General features: G+C 33.0%; 3 protein-coding genes across 3 annotated transcripts; 2 read left to right on the forward strand and 1 right to left on the reverse strand.

Moving 5' to 3' along the window:
* The first annotated feature begins 1,796 nt into the window (after positions 1-1,796).
* On the forward strand, positions 1,797-5,231 carry LOC121217937 (histone-lysine N-methyltransferase, H3 lysine-9 specific SUVH1). Its single transcript, XM_041094634.1, has 2 exons — positions 1,797-1,991; positions 2,817-5,231. Exon 2 carries the CDS (start codon positions 2,913-2,915, stop codon positions 4,884-4,886), a length of 1,974 nt encoding a protein of 657 aa, XP_040950568.1. The 5' UTR covers positions 1,797-1,991; positions 2,817-2,912; the 3' UTR covers positions 4,887-5,231.
* A 2,078-nt stretch (positions 5,232-7,309) lies between these two features.
* Positions 7,310-14,023, forward strand: LOC107904389 (uncharacterized). Its single transcript, XM_016830745.2, has 8 exons — positions 7,310-9,080; positions 10,132-10,302; positions 10,427-10,498; positions 10,957-11,070; positions 11,366-11,446; positions 11,984-12,121; positions 12,853-13,080; positions 13,393-14,023. Exons 1-8 carry the CDS (start codon positions 8,559-8,561, stop codon positions 13,771-13,773), a joined length of 1,707 nt encoding a protein of 568 aa, XP_016686234.2. The 5' UTR covers positions 7,310-8,558; the 3' UTR covers positions 13,774-14,023.
* Positions 13,769-16,662, reverse strand: LOC107904390 (inactive protein RESTRICTED TEV MOVEMENT 2). Its single transcript, XM_016830746.2, has 2 exons — positions 16,461-16,662; positions 13,769-14,707 (listed from the first exon to the last, which is right to left on the reverse strand). The coding sequence occupies exons 1-2, from the start codon at positions 16,591-16,593 to the stop codon at positions 14,124-14,126; spliced, it is 717 nt and encodes a 238-aa protein (XP_016686235.2). The 5' UTR covers positions 16,594-16,662; the 3' UTR covers positions 13,769-14,123.
* Positions 16,663-18,540: the final 1,878 nt, after the last annotated feature.

An 18,540-nucleotide genomic window follows, 5' to 3' on the forward strand; every position in this document is an offset into this window, starting at 1 on the left:
TGTTTTAAAATTTCCCTTTTTAATTAATTAATAAATATTTCAACATATTTTTTATTACTTTCCAAACAACTATATTTTTTAAATGCTTGATAAATACTTTTATTTGTCCGTTGTTACATTTTTTTAAAAATTTATATTATTAATTTCGATAGATGTTACAATATTTCTCCGTACATATATAAGTATATTAAGAAGAAGAGCTCACCTTGAAACGGTGTTGCCCCAACGTGTCGAAGTTGACATTTAACCCTTTGTTTCAAGGTTTTGGGAGGGAAAGGGTGAGTGAGGAGGGAATCAACATGGTTGAAGAGCAATGGCTTACTATGCCCAAAGTTGAACCATTAGAGCTCCTTAATTTATAAAATTGTTTGCTATTTGTTAATTTCTTTATTTCAAGTTTGCTTTTTAGTTTTTATAATTCTTCGTAAAGAATGTTAGCCATGAGTTTCATTATTTTCTACAATAAAGAAACATGCATGGATGAAAGATTGTACATTGATATTCCTTGGGTTGGTGACAAATTTTATTAAGGAACTGAGTTAGGATATGAAAGCTCGTGTTATCGAGATTATGCTTCTTGGTGTTGTTTTCTAATCTATCTATGTAAGATATTGCATAAATATGTTATCATGAATAAAATAATATTTTCATTGTTTATATCTATCCATGTCCTCTTTAGTTATTTGTAATGAAAAAAAAAAGCTTTAAATATTAATTTGAAAATCTAGATATAATTTAGGGGCTAATTTGTAAATAAACCAAAATTGTACTACTAAAATAATATTACTATAAACATTAAACAACTATAAATTGATAGGTAATTATTTATGACGTTATCATCTATTTAGGATTTAATAGTGATGTTTTGAACTAAGTTAAAATTGACAATCAAAGCAATAAATATGTAATAACTTTTGTTATTACATATGATTTTTTATCATTTAATAATAAAAATAAAATTCATTATTATATAATTAATATGAATTAACTAAAAATAAACAATTACATAAATATATACTAAATATTGTCTAATAAATTCTTACCATTATTATTTCAAATTAAAACCACTAACTTCGTAAGATAACTTCGCAAGATAAATCCATAATCAATAGGAAATAGACATGTTGCGATCTCTTCCCAACAAGTTCATGATCGAAGCCGGTGGAGATCTAAATAAACGTATCAAAGAACTACCTGTATCAGCACATTTAGGCATGTGATAAGCAACACCGTCAATAGTTCTCGGAAAATGTCAGATACAAATATTCCATTTTTGACGCAAAGCTTAGTGTAACAGCCGCAGTTCCACTAAACTACAACTAGCTCCTCCACCAGACAATAATTATTACTCAATATCTCTTACACATTAATTTGCATAACGATAATTATTTCTCAATGTCTCTCATTAAATACTAATTATTTTGGTTCTTTTATTTAATATTAACATTTCAAATCTTTTCTATCTCAACTAGTTTAGTAAAACATATCTTTATATAAATTATGATTTGATATATCGACAATTGAGTTTTTAATTCTATAAATGAAATTAAGAAACCGTCATGTATCCCATTTATTTATTTCTTATTATTTTAAATATAAATTGAAGATATAAATTTTTAAAAATAAACATAATGTTATAATATTAATTTTTTCAAAATTTTAATTCGTTAATTATAGAAAAAAAAATTGTGGTATTATTTTTGGATTTTGTGAAAAGAGAAATCACATTTCATTACATGCATAAATGGTATGCAGATTATATATGGTAATAAATATCCAGAGAGGATTTCTGTAGAAAGAGGAGCAAAAGCAGTTTTAATAATTGAAATAGAAACACAGTGGCAGTCAAACGTGTACAAAGCAGTGAACACTTCTCCAAAAAAAAGACACATTTCGAAACTCATAAAGTTCATACATCAAACTTTCACTCTCTCTTTCTTTACTTTAGTTTCCTCTTCTCCCTTTCTTCTTTGCTCTTCTCCTTCCACCAGGTAATACTACGCGCCCCTTTTTTTTCTTACTTTTTTGGAACAATCATTTTCTTTTCATATGTTCAAAGAGAGAAGAATCTTAGATCTATTTTTATTTACTTTTTGTTTTCTGTTGATTTCTTTTATATAATTTGTTGGGTTTTTTTTTTGCATAACTAAGTTCGAAGTTTGTGAAAAAAAAATGAAGTGGGTGTCTCTTGGTTCTAATGAAGAATGGATTTTTGTTCCCAGAAGGCTTGATTTTTTTTTTGTGTAATTATGTTTCACATAGGGAATTGAATTTGTGCTTGAACAAATTAAGAATAAGGTTGGAGAAAAAATGGAATTGGTATTTTCTGGTTTTGAATAAAAGGGGGGAATTTTTAGTTTGAAACCCTAATTTTTGTTTAATTTTGGTTCAAACGGGAACTTAGTTTTGTGCATAAAAGAGGGTAAAGTGGAGTGACTTGAAGAAAAGGGGAAAAGGAAGTTGGTGGAAAAGTTTGATTTTTGTGTAATTTTGGTTCACACAGGACACTGGTTTTGTGCATCAACATGTCTAGGATTGAGCAAAATAAAATGGGTATGTCTTGTTTTTGAGGAAAAAGGGAAATTTTTGGTTAAAAATCCTGATTTCTGTGTAATTTTGGTTCATACAAGAGGTTGCTTCTGTGCATAAAAGAGGGGAAAATGGTGGAAAAGCTTGATTTTTGTGTAATTTTGTTTCACATAGGACATTGGTTTTGTGCCTAAACATGTCAAGGATTGAGTAAAATGAAATAGGTACGAGGTAAAAGGGAAATTTTTGGTTTAAAACCGTAATTGTTTTATTTTTGCTTTATACAGGAGCTTGGTTTTGTGCATAGAAGAGGGAAAACTGGATTGATTTAAAGAAAAAAGGGGGAAAAATACTTTGGCTGAAAAGCTTTAGTTTTGTTTGAAATGGAAGGAGGGTTAGGTGGAAACACCGGTCCAACAAATCCTAGTGATAAATCTAAAGTTTTGGATGTAAAGCCACTACGGACATTGGTTCCGTTATTCCCCGAGCCACCTGAGGGTCCTCCTTTTGTCTGTGTACCTCCTAATGGCCCTTTCCTGTCTGGGTTTTCACCATTTTTCCCTTTTAGTGGACAACAAGTATCCCAACCTACACCTGACCTTAACCAAAATTACTTAAATTCAACTGCTGTTCCGCTTCGGTCAGTTAGAGCCGAACCAGCACCAGCTTCTGGCAATGGCAGTCATAAACACAAGTCAGCCGGACCAAGTTCTGTGAAGAAGAAAGCAAAGAGGCGAAAAGATTCAGAGTCTGTATTAACTTCTCTTATGAATTTCAATCCCGGAATTAGTTTATCCGAACGAGATGATGGTAACAGGCAATTGGTCGAAAGTGTGCTTTTGAGGTTTGATGCACTTAGGAGAAAGCTTAGCCAAATGGAAGATGCTAAGGAATTACATTCCAGTATTATTAAGCGTTCAGACTTGAAAGCTGCCAACATGATGTTGACCAAAGGGGTGCGGACTAACATGAAAAAGAGAATCGGGGTTGTTCCGGGTGTTGAAATCGGGGACATTTTCTTCTTCCGGATGGAGCTATCTTTAGTGGGGTTGCATTTTCCATCCATGGCTGGAATTGACTACATGGCTATCAAGAGCGGCGATTTAGAGGGTGAGCGAGTGGCTTTAAGCATCGTTTCATCTGGAGGGTATGATGATGATGCTGAAGATCCTGATGTTTTGGTATATAGTGGTCAAGGTGGGAGTGCCAGTAGAGATAAAGAAGCATCCGATCAGCAGCTTGTAAGGGGCAATCTTGCTTTGGAAAGGAGCTTCCACCGAGGAAATGAAGTACGAGTCATTCGGGGTTTGAAAGATAATGTCCATCAAATGTCGAAGGTCTATGTGTATGACGGGCTTTACAAGATCCAAGAATCGTGGATGGAGAAAGGGAAATCGGGTTGCAACATGTTCAAGTATAAGTTGGGAAGGATCCCTGGGCAGCCAGCTGCTTTTGCCACATGGAAATCAATTCAGAAGTGGAAAGAAGGTCTTCCTTCGAGGGCCGGACTTATTATTCCCGACCTCACTTCAGGTGCAGAAAGCACACCTGTTTCACTCGTAAATGAGGTTGATGATGAAAAGGGGCCTGCTTACTTCACATATTCCCCAACTATCAAGTATTCAAAACCATTCAAGTTAGTGCAACCTTCTTATGCTTGCAGCTGCCATGATGCGTGTCAACCTGGAAATTCTAACTGCTCCTGCATTCAAAAGAACGGGGGCGATTTCCCTTACACCACCAATGGGGTTCTAGCGTGTCGAAAACCCATGATTTATGAGTGTGGTCCCACTTGCCCTTGTATTCGGAACTGCAAAAACCGAGTTATACAAACTGGTTTGAAAGCTCACTTAGAAGTTTTCAAGACAAGAGATCGTGGTTGGGGTCTACGGTCATGGGACCCTATTCGAGCAGGTACATTTATTTGTGAATATGCAGGTGAAGTTATTGATGAAACCAAGGCAAGGCAGGAAAGTGGAGATGGTGAAAGCGAGTACATTTTGCATACGAACCGTCTCTACGAATCCTTCAAGTGGAATTTCGAAGCCGAAAGTAGCGAAGATTTTGATATCCCGTCTCCCGTAATCATAAGTTCAAAGAACAGTGGAAATGTAGCTAGATTTATGAACCATAGTTGCACCCCAAATGTTTTCTGGCAGCCAGTGATGTATGAACATAACAACGAAGCGTTTCTCCATATTGCTTTCTTTGCAAAGAAACACATCCCTCCTATGACAGAGTTGACGTTCGATTACGGTATTCCGCAATCAGGGGAGACCCAAGCCGACAACCCCCCGGCAAACGGAAGGAAGAAATGCTTATGCAGATCACCGAAATGCCGAGGCTATTTCTATTGAGCTTCGGTTGCGAGCTTTTTGGCCTCTGGAAGGAGGTATTGGATCTAGCTCATCTTTGTCTAAAAATCATGCAACTCTCTATAGTGCATTATATATTTAAATGTTAATAGCTTGTTGTCATGCTATATGGCTGCCATTAAATTGCAGAAGAACTGGAAAACCATGTTTGATGGTGATTTTGTAGTCTATCTTGTAGAAATGGGAATCAGTCAATGGTTCAAGTTAAATGGCAAATTACTTGGTATTTAACTTGAACAAAATTAAGGTTTTTTTTTTTGGTAAAGAAAGATGTGGTCCAAACTTGGCATTAAATATTTAATGAAGTGAAATGACAGTTACTTTGAATGTCGTATCATAACATTACTTTTTCTAGTTAGGAGACAAATCAAAGTTTTGTTGACATACTTTCTGACCCTATCATCTTTAATGATGATTCAAGTGGTCCTATCCATTTTATATTAACATCAATAGCAAAATTAACACATGTTCAATTAAAATTTTGATGTGCCTCCAAATATTAGTCCAATTGCACTCCAATTTTAGTCTATCTACCTTAATTGGTTAGTCTCCTCTTTATTTCCAAGAATTTATCATTTTTTTCTTTTTATTATTAACACTCTTGAAATTATTTTATTAAATTCAAGTTTATTATAATGTCCTATTGTTAATTATATTGTTACCAAGTGAACTTTTTTATTTTAAAATGTCACATCAATAAATTTAACATCATGTATTTTTTTAAGAAATAAACTATATTAGGATCATCCTAAAAAGTATAGTTTTTAGGCACCAATAAATGTCGTTAAATTTTAAAGATAACGAAGTATTATTATACGCTCATCTATATCTAAATATTTTCTCTCACTTAATTTAATTTTAATTAAATTACTTAAAATAATTAATTTTTTAAATTATAAATGAATATTTTCTTCTTTTACAAATCTTAATCTTTTTTTTCTGTAAGTTAATATTTTTTATTTTTGTGCAACCAAATTTTTTTTAAAAAAATAATTTTTATGCAATTTTTTTCATATCATTAACATATAATTTTAGTAATTATTTCAACTTGAATCCAGAACCTCGAACCTTGAATCTTAAACCTTGAACCCCAAACCTTGAGGTTTCGGGTTTATGATTTAAGGTTTAGGGTTTGAGATTTGAGGCTCAAAATTTAGATTTAGGGTTTAGTGATTTAGAGTTTAGGGTTCAAGGTTTAAGGGTTCAGTGTTACGAGTTACAAGTTCGAGATTCAGGATTCGGGTTCAAGGTTAAAGGGTCCAGGGTTACAGGTTCAGGTTTTGGGGTTCTATATTTTGAGTTCAAGGTTCGAGATTATCAAAATCATGTGTCAGTGACATGAAAAAAGATTGTCTAAATGTAATTAAATAATTAGAAAGGGACCATGAATAATGTGGTGGGAATGGTTCATAAAATAATTTCTTTATGGATGGGTGTATAATAATAATTTCATGTCTTTAAATTTGATGATATGACAAATTTTTATTGGTGCTTAAAAACCTTAGTTTTTAGTATTTTTTTATTGTTAAATTTAGCAATAAATTTAATTAAATTGAATGACAACTGATCTATTACAGTAGCACATGTCAAACACTAACATCAACTTCTCCATTCTAACAATAACAAGATTCATTTGCAATTAAATTTAATCCTGTTATTATAACATCCTTAGCAACCAAAGTGAAAATACTTCTTAATTCTTGCTTAATGAGACAGCTTCTAACTGTACCTACTATATAATAAAGCTCCAAATTTCGGACACAAAACCAAAGCCCAATAAAGAAAACCCACTACTTCCTCCAAACATATTAATTAGACACGTTTTTAATAACTAGGTATTGACACGTGGCGTGCTACGTGTATCTTATATTGATATATATAATGATTAATTTTTAATCGTAGAAATAAATTAAATTTTTAACAAAAGAATTAATTTGCTTTTAAATCTAACACATACAGATTAATTTATCTATTTTTTGAATAAAGGAGATAAAATTCTGCCGGCCCCTTAAAAGCAGGATTAAAATGAGTTGCTGTCGATTGAATACCAGAAATCAAACTGACTCCATCTCTCACTGCCGTAACATCACCAACGACGTCAGGAAGCTCTTATGATTTCCTCAACATCCACTAGCTGGGCTTGATGACTCCCACCAACCTTCACAGCCTGATCCAACAAAGATGGATTCTCTCCCTCAAGAGCAACATTCGGCCCAAAAGATTGGCTTGGTTGTTTGTCCAAAAGAACTTTAGCATGTAGCGTTTCCTTCCTACGTTTACTCATCAAAGCAATATCCCCATTTGGTCCTAAAGACCCAACAGTAACACGACCTAATTTCTCCAATTGGCCTGATGAGCCAGCAGCACCCTTATAACCCAACGCGTTAAACTTCCCAATTTGGCCCCCATGACCCTCTCTGGCCAGTTTTCCCCAATTAAAACCCTCTCCTTGTGAGCCTCCTGTTAGGGTTTCTTTTCTATGGTTGTGCAGGGTTGAAACTCATCACCCAAGGCTGCATCGTTAGATACTATTCATAAATAATATAGGGGCCTTCAGAGAGCACTTTATCCAAATCACTCTTGCTTTGAAACCTGGCCAAAAAGTACCTGTTTTCTATGTCCATCAATTAAAATGGTGAAGAAGGTTCCCAAAGGCTATAGATTTTGTTTTGCAATGTTGAGTGTCTTATATTACGTCCCAGGAGCTCTAAAACCACTATAGTGCCCATATCCGTAATCAGAATCTGTTGAATCTTTTCAGAAGATTCAATGGAAGGGATAGCATTAACAAGCGATTTCTTGATATCCCCTTCCAATCAATCTAAATCTTCATCCGCATTAGCACCAAAAGGAGCAACCAATCTCCTTGAATCTGGGTTTGAATTTCCTACAAGCAAATCTTTCCAAGAGACTTAGCGCATAGTAGGCCGATCCACTAGCAAATCCCTATCCAAGCCCTTGGTTTTATCCCTAAATCGGTTATTTTTCTTGGTGGTCAAACCTTCCGTAAAGGAATCGTCAGACCCAACACCTTTGCAGGGAGAAGTAGCCATTTCTTCTGATTTTTGAGTTAAACAATTTTTCTTTTTAAAATTATTTATGTGGAAGTAGATGTTTTATAATAATGGTTAAAGGAAATGATATCTACTTATCCCTAAATTCTGATTATTATCACAACTTAACATTTAAAATTATTATCATTATCTATTAAAATTAACACGATATTATAAGATTGGAGTATATTTATATATGATTTTTAAAAAGTCAATTTATCCCCTCTTAGTAGTTACGAATTGATTAAATTCTTAACTTGATTGACATAGATATTAATGTTAATAGAGAATAATTTTTGAGTTATGATAATTTGAAGCGGGAATTTAAAATAATTGGATAATTCACGGCAGAATGGCATATGCTATTAAATTTAAATTTCAATAGCGCCAGCTAGCTTTCAGAAACGCAGATGATAAAATTCAATAATGCAATTATTAAAAAAACTGTCTCTTCTTTTTCTTTTTTCTTGTCTTTTTCAGCGATTCATTCTTGAAGATAAAGAAAGTAAATCTTTGTTTTTGCTTCAACTCTCCATTTTTTCTATCGACTCTTCCCATTCTTACGTTTATTTCCGCAAGAGGAAAAAAACCGTAAATTTCAATGGTGGTGTCATCAACGTTTGAATCCTCTTTACGAAGAGGGAATCCGACCTCGAGAAAGGCTGCACCGTCATCGTCGGAATCTTCGAAAAGCGCTGCGGCAGCTCCTCCTCGTAGATCCAGAAGTGTAAGTGCCTTTTCAAGAACCTCTAGTTCTGACTTCTCCGGATTCTCCATTAAGCGAGACAACCCTCTCTTTGTCAACACCACCAACCACAATAACAGCAACAGCACTAGTAACGACGAAGACGACGACGATAGCGGAGCTTTGTTCCCAAATTCCGGCTTTAAATCCGACCGAATCACTTCCAAAACGAAGCCCAAAGCTGTTGCTGCCGACGATTATAATAATAGGAGAGGCAGACCTGTTTCCAGAACTGGCTCCGATGGAAAACAATGGTCGGGTTCGGGGAATAGCATTAGCAAGGAGTCGTCTCGGAGCTTGTCCGTTGTGGATACAAGGAGACGTGGGCGCTCCGTCTCCCGCACCCCGCTTTCAAGAACCAATGTCGCTACTTCTGAGGTTTTGCCAATTTTCATTTCCATTTTTTGAAATAAGATTCTCGTTCAATTTTATTTCATATAGAAGAATCTGGAATGAATATTTTTCTTAGGGCTGAGGGGAAAATAATCAGAAAACCGAATATTGATTATAATTTCGGCTTTGACTCTAATTTTATTGAAATCATTTCGATTTTGATTCAAGTAAAAACATTGTTTCAGCTTTTGGTTGATAAGTTAAATACAGTTATTCAAACTGAACCTCAGTTAACTGAAATTTCTTTATTTTTAATTTTTAATTTTTTTTGTAACATTTTAAATTACGAGTCGAACTAGTAGAATTTGTGTATATATGCTTCGATTAAAAAAAGAATGTGTATATATGCTGTGTTCATGTATTTATATGGATCTTGAAACATTTGTGCAATGTTCATGTCGTGTAATCCTCTTATGTGTAGTATTGTCCAGGTCTAAACTTTTTACTCAGTTTTTGCTCTCTTTTTTTTTTCTTTCTCATTGAAATGGAAAGGTAACTAGTAAAAGAAACAAATTACGTTTTAGGAATTAGTTCTAATGTAAGACTGATTAATGAAAGCCACTGTTTCCTTCAAAAAGCAGTGCTACATTTTCTATGTGAATGAAAAATCATACATTTTGCTTTTCATAAAGTTAAAATTTTGATTATTTGTATGTGTCCATTTATTATTCAAGATATTCTTTGATTTTTGCTTGTTTATTATCTGTTTGAACTGATAATTGGGAATGGGTATTTATCTCTTTTAACTGATTTAATCGGTCTATCAAATTTAATATTTCGTTTTGGTTAATTTGATTCTTTTAAAATTGATAACCTAATCTTAAATATATTTTTATATAATATATCATTTATATTGCCTTATTATATTTTATACAATATGTCTATATGATTATACTGATTGAGCTGGCCAACTTAAGTTGGTTTGAGTTTTTATGGTTAATCATAAGCAACTTGATTTTTCTTTAGTTTCTTTTTTTTTTTTTCCTTTTCTGTTTACTTCTTTTATACTGACATTTCTTGTTCTTGATTTGGGCAGAGTGAGGTGGAGCAAGAAGGTAATTCCTGGATGAAATCCAAGAACAAAGGTAATCTAAGTGCTACTTCGGGTAATGGTCAAAAGGGTAATTCAGCTCAAAGCAGATCTAGTTTGACACGGTCAGGTCATCGGAAGCCTACTGATCCTTTGGACGCTTCTCCTACAAGTTTGGTATTAACTCTACGGACCATTTTGTGTTTCTGAATCAAAATTTTTTGAAAGATTTGTTTGATATTGAGTGCAATAAGGAGGGATCTTTCTTTGTAATGATGAGATAAACTTTTTTTTGGTTTAGTCCCGTTTAGAAACTGGAAAATGGAATGATTCGGTCTCGACGAGTTCTTTTTCAGAAGCTGAACTGATGGAGGTGAGATTTTGGGTAATTTGAATTGGTTTATAGTATGTGGAAGTTTTAATCACAGCTAGAGCTGAGAAAACTGAAAACGAGCCATAGTGTTTGATTTCAAGTCTTGTTTTATTGAATTCTGTTCATTTTCAGTCTGGATAACATCTAAACATATTTCGTTCGGTTTTTGACTGAGAAGTTAAAAAAACGAATGGACCAAATCTATCCTAGCCAGTGGAATTTGGTTACCTATGACATTCTATTAATTTTTGGTTCAGTTTTTTAACAGATCAAAAGTACTGAATGGTAACTCTAATTTCTTACCATAACCGAACCATTATTACTCTATCTCAGGCGAAGCATTTAGTTCCTAGTTTAAGAAGTGCTTGATTTTTTTTAATTTTGAAGCTGATCAATATTATTGTTTTACATGTGTAAATCTTCTGAAACACTTTGTTTGTCATGCTTTATTTTTCAAGTCATTCCAAGGGGAGAATTTGGTCGGAGATGCTACTGCTGCTAGTGACATATACAGAACTGTTAAATCCGAAGTGAGGCGGGCTATTTCCGATATCCAAAATGAGCTTCAGGGTGTAAGTTAATTTGGCTTCTTGGATTTGAAATTATCCCTTGGATCTCTAGATGAGTTAAGTCATTGGACATGAGGATACCTTTGTCTTCAAAGCTGCTTTTTCCACATACCTGTATTTGACACTCGTATCTGGTCCAAGTAGCATAGTTTGTAAACAATCTGGAGAAGAAAGTAAATACTTGATTTTGGTATTAGTTATTTTTCTCACAGCTTCTCTGACTGTGTTCTTCAGATTTACGTTGTAAAGAGGTTGAGCTGTATGCCAGTCAATGATTTGTTATTGCTTATGATTTCAGGCTATCAGGAGTAATGCAACCACCAATAGGGTTGAGCTAGATTCAGACATACAACATGAATATGCTACAAAGCTCGAGCAGGTAATTTTATTCTTTGAAACGTCTTTTTATGATCTAAATACGTTTTACCTTTATATGCTAGACACATGGACACATACGTGTTACTTTTCTCTCTCCTGAATCCCTGATCTACTTTTTTTCCCTCAAAAAGAAAATTGTGCCAATTCTTGACGGCCTGGTAGGTCCAAAGGAGATCAATGGCCCAATGGCTTTTGCTTCTCCTCTCCCTTCACTTACCCTCCCTTGCTCTCATTTTTTTTTTAGAAAAAATTTCCAGTTCATTTGTTTCAGTTTTTTTTTAAAGCAATTGATCCACAAGACAATCTGGCGAAGACTAGGATTTTTTATACCATGTGTCCTGATTTGATTGGTTGTTCTGGCCACGTCAAGAATTAGTAACTGTCTTTAGTCCCAGAGCCTAACTTTACAGAATGAAAGTTCAAGTTACATTAAGTACACATTTTAGCCTTCTAGGTACCAAATTTACTGATATGCGTATGCTGCAACGGCTAAATCAAATATTTAATCGTATATTTTCCTATTTCCTTACATCTTCAGTCCCAAGAACGTGCTAGACAACTTCGAGCTGACCTAGCTGTTGAGGAACACCGGGGCATGGAGCTTAGTAGGATTCTGAAGGAAGTGCTTCCAGATGCAAAGACTCCTAGCACAAAGAAATCTCATCCACGTAGAAAAGTAAGCATTTATAGTTTACTAAGTTTCCCGACGCAGTTTTACATTTTACATATAAAAAGGCAATTTTTGTACTGATGCATGCCTATAATTGTTCAGATGAGGATTGTACCAGTCCTGTTGGAAGAGAACTTTTCAGATTCTTATATTCATTTCAAATAATATTCTTGCAGTTTATTGGGTTCTTTATCTGAGAGAATTTAATTCGTTCTGTTCTAGAACTACACACTTTAATTTGTATAAATCTCATTTCCAGTTCAAGTAAGTTTCACTGCAGTTTACACATATTGCATCATTTAGGAAGTTTAGATGACCGTGTTTATGTAGGATTTCCTATTTTGTTAAAGTGTTAATTCTAAAGGTACAATAATGAGTCCTTTCATTGCATTAATGTTCTATGTTATTCAGACTCAGATGTTAGTGTCCGATATGGATATGTGTCTAATATGAGTATGTTGAACTTTTTTCAAGTTTTTCCATGTATTTGAAGGATCATTTGAGGGTCTTATCCTCACGCCCATATCCAAATATGTATTGGACATGGATACTTCAAGCAAAATGAAGAATCAAAGTAGCATAGTTAGTGTTTGCAAAATATTATGCATGAAAGTTGTTTTGATTATTTCATTGATCCTATTGGAAATTTCCAGATAATTTGCATATATGTTGGTCTTTGAGTTTGCTTCTTCGCTTGCTCTCTTCTCTAAATAAATTCTACTTAAATATGGTGACAGACTAGTATTGAGAGAAGGAAGATATCAAAATGCCTGACAGATGATGCCCTTGCCTATTTCGATGAGTGTGTATCACTATCAACATTTGACGGCTCTGACTTCTCATCAATAGAAGATCCACCACTCAAATGCGTGGGCAATGTTGATGTTGATGGAGTATCGTTGCCTCATGCAAATTCAAGCATTCCGTCCACCAATTTCCCTAGCAGTTATCTCCATGATAAACAGGTTTGTTTTTCATATATTCATATTTCTCATAGTGTTTTTCTTTCATTATTTTTAAATCTAGATGCTAAAACTGATGGGCAAATCAAGTAACTTTAGGGCTTGTGGTTGTCAAAACTGGTATTATTCAGACTCGGGTCTAAGTGTTGGATACGGTATGCATCTGATGTGGGCATGTTCCTCTCTTTTAAGTTAAAAAGAATCTCGGAGTTGAGGCTTGATATGTACTAAGAAAATGCAGTTGAAATCATGCATGATTGAACTGTTGTCTATATGGTCCAAAAGAAGAAAAGTCAAATATTTCTATGTCTGCAGGAAGGTCCATTCACATACAACCATGATGTTTCGGGTTTAACCAGCGGTGACGGCATCATGGAGCAGAACAGTATCGATTGCGAATGGAATCGGAAATTCCAGTTTTCCTTTTCTCCCAAACCAGGTTCAATATGCGAGCTCCAACAAGACATTAAAAAGTACGTCAAAGGTTTCGAGAAAGATACCGGGAAGATTGATGTTGATTCACGGATTAAACAAAGAAATAGTTATGATCGGGAAGAATATAATTTGCTGGGATCACAACAAAGCTTGTTGTTTGATCACGTGTTCCTCAAAAACAGGTTAGATACTGGAAGTTTGCATCTCTGCAACGGTGGATGTTTTTCAGCTTCATTTTTGCCTTTTGCTTCTTTAATCTAAACCTAAGGGCTTTAAGCATAATAAATATAATATTATACAAGTATTTGTTTTCAAATGCACGAAAATACCGGGTTTATTTATTTATTTTTATACAAATTATTAATGTAAATATTAATTAAAATATGTATTGGTATGTAATTTGCTGTTTCTTTTTTGTGCTAATCATGTCGAATTAAAATAAAGTTCATTGTTTTTATTCATGAAATTTTTGGTAAATTTAAATATAGAATAATATTTTAATATTGTTTTTTACACATTCTAAAATTTAATATTTGATGCATATCATCCATGCTTCAAATGTATTTTAATATTGTTTGTAGAAGAGGTAGGCAGTAGGCAAGTAGTTAAGGTTAATGACCTAGTAAAGTATAAAGCATAGAAACACCCAGTCCCATGACGATAACAACTGCTAACCCCATATTCACTAACATTGTCTTATCATCTTCCTTCCTCGTTTCTTTATTTTCCTTCACTTTCTCCTCAACCTCCTTATTAGCAGATGATCCCTTGCTTTCATCCTTCTTCGCAGCACCCTCTCCTTTTCCATCGCCTTCCAACTTCCCTTCCTCGCTTTTATCTCTCACTGAACCCGTCTCTTCCATAGCGGTTGTTTCTGGTTCAGCTGCTTTTCCATCATCGGCCATCTTTTCATCGACGGAGTCCGCCGTTGTTTCTGGAGGGAGGTTGGGTGTTTCCTCCACCAACTCATTGGTAGATGGTTGTTGAGAAACGTCATTGGAAATTCTGGGGAATTTGAGGGTAAGAATCCCTCGTCCGAATACTTTCTCCATTTTAGACAAATGGAGTTCTGGTGGAATGTTGAAAACTTCATCGAGTGGCAAAGTTTTGTTATTAGGAAGCCGACGCTTTCCTTCTATTTTTAGAGTTGCCGTGGAAGAGTCGGGTGTTATTGTCAGTTGATCCACTGCGAATGCTGCAACATCAGGCACGGAAAGCAAAATGAATAACAAGCGAAAAGAGTAATACAAATATTCGAAAACAACCATATTCAACTAAATTGATGGTTCATTGACTTGTGTTTTAGAGTATAATATAGATCAATTTAGTAATTGTTATGGTGTATAAAACTACACAAACACAACATGAAACCATGAATTGTACGGATGTTGAAAAAGATAATATGATATGAAGTAAATAAATAAATGTAGCACGTCTATTCAAAAAAATAACATGGGTTATTAATGTGTCAAAAGTTATATAAAATTAATGTTTTTAGAATTAGATTGGTGGTCAGACTAATTAGGTTACTAGTTTATTGATCTGATTAGCTCGATTGGTTCATTCAGTTTGATTAAATAAATTATTAAAAATAAAAGATATTAAAAATACAGTTCAACCATTCAATCCAAACATCTAGTTCAATAAAATTTTTATCGGTTTGTGCTAATTACCAGTTCAACTTATTCAAAACTCCTCTTCAGACCACTATCTTGATCGATTCCTAATTCAATCGATCTGACCGACCGATCCAATACAGTTCAAACAACCTTGCATAAAACCCTAAATATAATTAAGATATTGAAATGAAACACATTAAAAAAGAAAGACCAAAAGAATGCTATGAAAAAAAAAATTATGATGTCAAAACCAAATCAATAATATGAGTTATTAATATATAACTTGTATAAATACCAATGTTATTTGAACCAGATTAAATTAACCGGTCAGTATATTGGTTCGAAAAGTACTTTTGAACCAATTAGATTAGAAATCATTGAATTGATTAAAAACTGATTGAATCAAGATTTTTTAAATTTTTAATTTTTTAATTAAATTGATTGGACTAACCAATTCGACCATTGGTCTAGTTTTAAAAAATTGTAAAATACTAATGACAATGTGAATGAAAAAAAAATTATGTAATACATTTATAAAAAAATCATATAAAACTTAAATGTGAATTGGGTTGAAATGATAAAGTTAGGATAATGAAAATTTTGATGATTTGGGTTCAAATCATATCATGTGTATGCATTTTTAAAATTTTTATATAAAAATATAAAAGACAAAAATATCTTTAAAATAATATTTTTCACTTTATAAAAATAGTAATTTTTTTTAGTAATATCATAATTGAATTGAGATTCAATTGTTGCATAACACCAACTCAATCAAACTTTCAAATAATAGTATAGACGTAACACCCCTTTAAACTGACATAATATGACTGACCTCAAACAATAGTTAGTGTTGTTACAACATGCAAAAGGACATAGGTTTGAGCACGCTTAAACATGTATAATCTTTTGATTTAAGAGTTTGAGGAGTTATGATAAAAATTGTTGAAACGATTTTTAATGTAAGATCGTTTGAACTGAATTGGACTAATTAAGGTGTTTATTCGAAGAAGGACATTCGAGCCGATATGAATATGTTGCACTGTATATTTAATAATTTTTTTGGTTGAATTATTGAAGCAACAAATAAAAACCCTGTTTTAAGGTTTATTTGATTTACACGTGGAAACCTTTGATCTGAAATCTCAATCCTCCTAAAAAGCTAAGCCTCAGGTAAACATGTTAGCCTTACAATGACAGGTTTTTTACGAATAAAATAATAATAATATATTTGTCTTTAGAAACTAAATTTGGTCGGCCCCATAAACAGAACTTATAATAACACCCATAACCGCGTAAAAATAAATATAAAAAAAGGGGGGGAAATACCAGGAAGATAAATTAATAAAAAGCTAGCATCTTGTTGATGCTTCCATTCAGATTTAGGCTTGAAATTCTGGGATGGCTGCTGCTGTGGAGCCGGTGGCACATATATCCCATTTGGTCTTGGCCCTCTATTCATCTTTCTTTTCTTTTTTCTTCTTAAAATAATATTAAAAGTTTTAAGAAAATATGTAAATAAAAATAATGAAGTTCTGTGGGGTTCCATTTTGAAGGTTTATTTATAAAAGTGTGGGTTTAGGAATATGTGCTTTGGTTAGGTTATAAAGGAATAGGAGAGGTATATTCTTTGCCTAAATCCTAGGTAGTTTTATCATTTTAATATACCTTTTTACGGGGTTTAAATAAAAATATTAAGTTCGAAAAATGAGTTTGGACAAAAAAAATTTTGACCCGTCTAAAATATGAGTCGGACTCAGACTTGAACATTCAAGGCCTATGCCCATCTTGGCCCGACCCATTTTAAAGTTTATAATATTTTATATTATGTTATTTTTATATATTATGTAATTTAAAACATATTAAAAAAATAAACCTATACTAATATATAATATTACTCTAATATAAACATTAAAACAATGTTAAGATGACTGTATAAAAAATTTCATCAAATAAAAATATATAAAATTATTAAATAATAATATAATATAATATAATATAAAAAAATTAAAATATAATATGGGTGGACCTAAAATGGGCTTGGGTTAATCTTTTGCAAATATGAGCGGAGTTAGACAAAATTTTAAACTCATATTTCGGGTTGGACTTGGATAAACATAAAGTGTGTTAATATCATGCTTAAGCCTAGCCCACAAGTACTTGTATCTTTTACCAAAAAAATAATACCATACTTTTGAAGTTGGAAAGCTTTTTTAGGAATCTGACCCTATATAAGTTTAAAAAATTATGAAAATGAATCAACTTCAAAATTAATTATGGGAATGACCTGATTTCTACAGTAGAGTTGCGTGCAACCATTTTCCCAAGTGGCACCAACCTAAAAATAAAAATAAAAAAAAATCTTTTTGGTGCTGTCTAGGGGTGTGCAAAATTCGGGTAAAACCGAAAAAATTTGGTTAACCGACCGAATTCGGTTAATCGGTCGGTTAACCGAATTTTTTCGGTCGGGGGTCGGTTAATTATTTTTTGATTTTTCGGTTAACGGTTAATTCAGTTCGAAACCGGTCGGTTAACAGAAAAAATTAATAAATAAAATTATAATATATAAATAGGCCCACTATTCACCTAAACCCAATCTAAACTCACGTATTCAACCCAACCCAACCCAATCATAAAATTAAATTACAAATAATTTAATAAATAAAAATAAAATTTTAAAACTAAGACTAAAACTAAAGTCTAAAAGTCTAAAAATAATTTAATTATGTAGTGATTCAATTTGGTTAATTTGGTTAATTCAGGTAATTCGGGTAATTCGGTTAATTCGGTTAATTTTTAACCAAAAATAAAAAAACATATAATTTTCGGTTAATTCGGTTAACCGACCGAATTAACCGAAAAAATTTCAGTTCGGTTAACGGTTAAAGATTTTGAAAGGTCGGTTAATTCGGTTAATGTTATTACGGGTCGGTTAACCGGTCGGTTAACCGAATGAACACCCCTAGTGCTGCCTAACAAATTGGCTGCCCCAGACTGAAGTGTGTAGGGGCAAAACGTTCAGAGACCTGATGCAGTAAATTTTTTTTTAGATTGGCTGAAAAAAGAGAGCAACGTGAGAGTATGGCGACATCTAATTAAACTTTTGGTTTATTTGCATATTAGGTCTGTCACAATTTGAATTAAATTTAAAATATGTTAGGGAATAAATTGAAAATGTTTAAATTTAGATACATTGAGGAGATTTTTTGAGGGACATATTGGATAATTTAAATAAGAACTCTATATAGTTTTTTAAGTTTATTGTTTTTTAAAAATAAAAATAAAAATGAGAAGAGATTATTTTTGTTATTCTTATATCTTTTAAGAGCTATTTAAATTTAATTTCAAAATGGGACAAACCTAATATGCAAATAAATCAAAAGCTTAATTAGGTGTCGCCATACTCGCA

Source organism: Gossypium hirsutum, chromosome D05, assembly GCF_007990345.1.
Source record: "Gossypium hirsutum isolate 1008001.06 chromosome D05, Gossypium_hirsutum_v2.1, whole genome shotgun sequence".
Lineage (NCBI taxonomy): Eukaryota > Viridiplantae > Streptophyta > Magnoliopsida > Malvales > Malvaceae > Gossypium > Gossypium hirsutum.

Coding starts and splice junctions, on each gene's coding strand:
- LOC121217937 (XM_041094634.1), top strand. CDS start 2,913: ATGGAAGGAGGGTTAGGTGGAAACACCGGTCCAACAAATCCTAGTGAT.
- LOC107904389 (XM_016830745.2), top strand. CDS start 8,559: ATGGTGGTGTCATCAACGTTTGAATCCTCTTTACGAAGAGGGAATCCG. Junction 9,081..10,131: donor CCAATGTCGCTACTTCTGAG/GTTTTGCCAATT, acceptor TGATTTGGGCAG/AGTGAGGTGGAGCAAGAAGG. Junction 11,447..11,983: donor ATGCTACAAAGCTCGAGCAG/GTAATTTTATTC, acceptor TTACATCTTCAG/TCCCAAGAACGTGCTAGACA.
- LOC107904390 (XM_016830746.2), bottom strand. CDS start 16,593: ATGAATAGAGGGCCAAGACCAAATGGGATATATGTGCCACCGGCTCCA. Junction 14,708..16,460: donor TTTATTAATTTATCTTCCTG/GTATTTCCCCCC, acceptor CTGATGTTGCAG/CATTCGCAGTGGATCAACTG.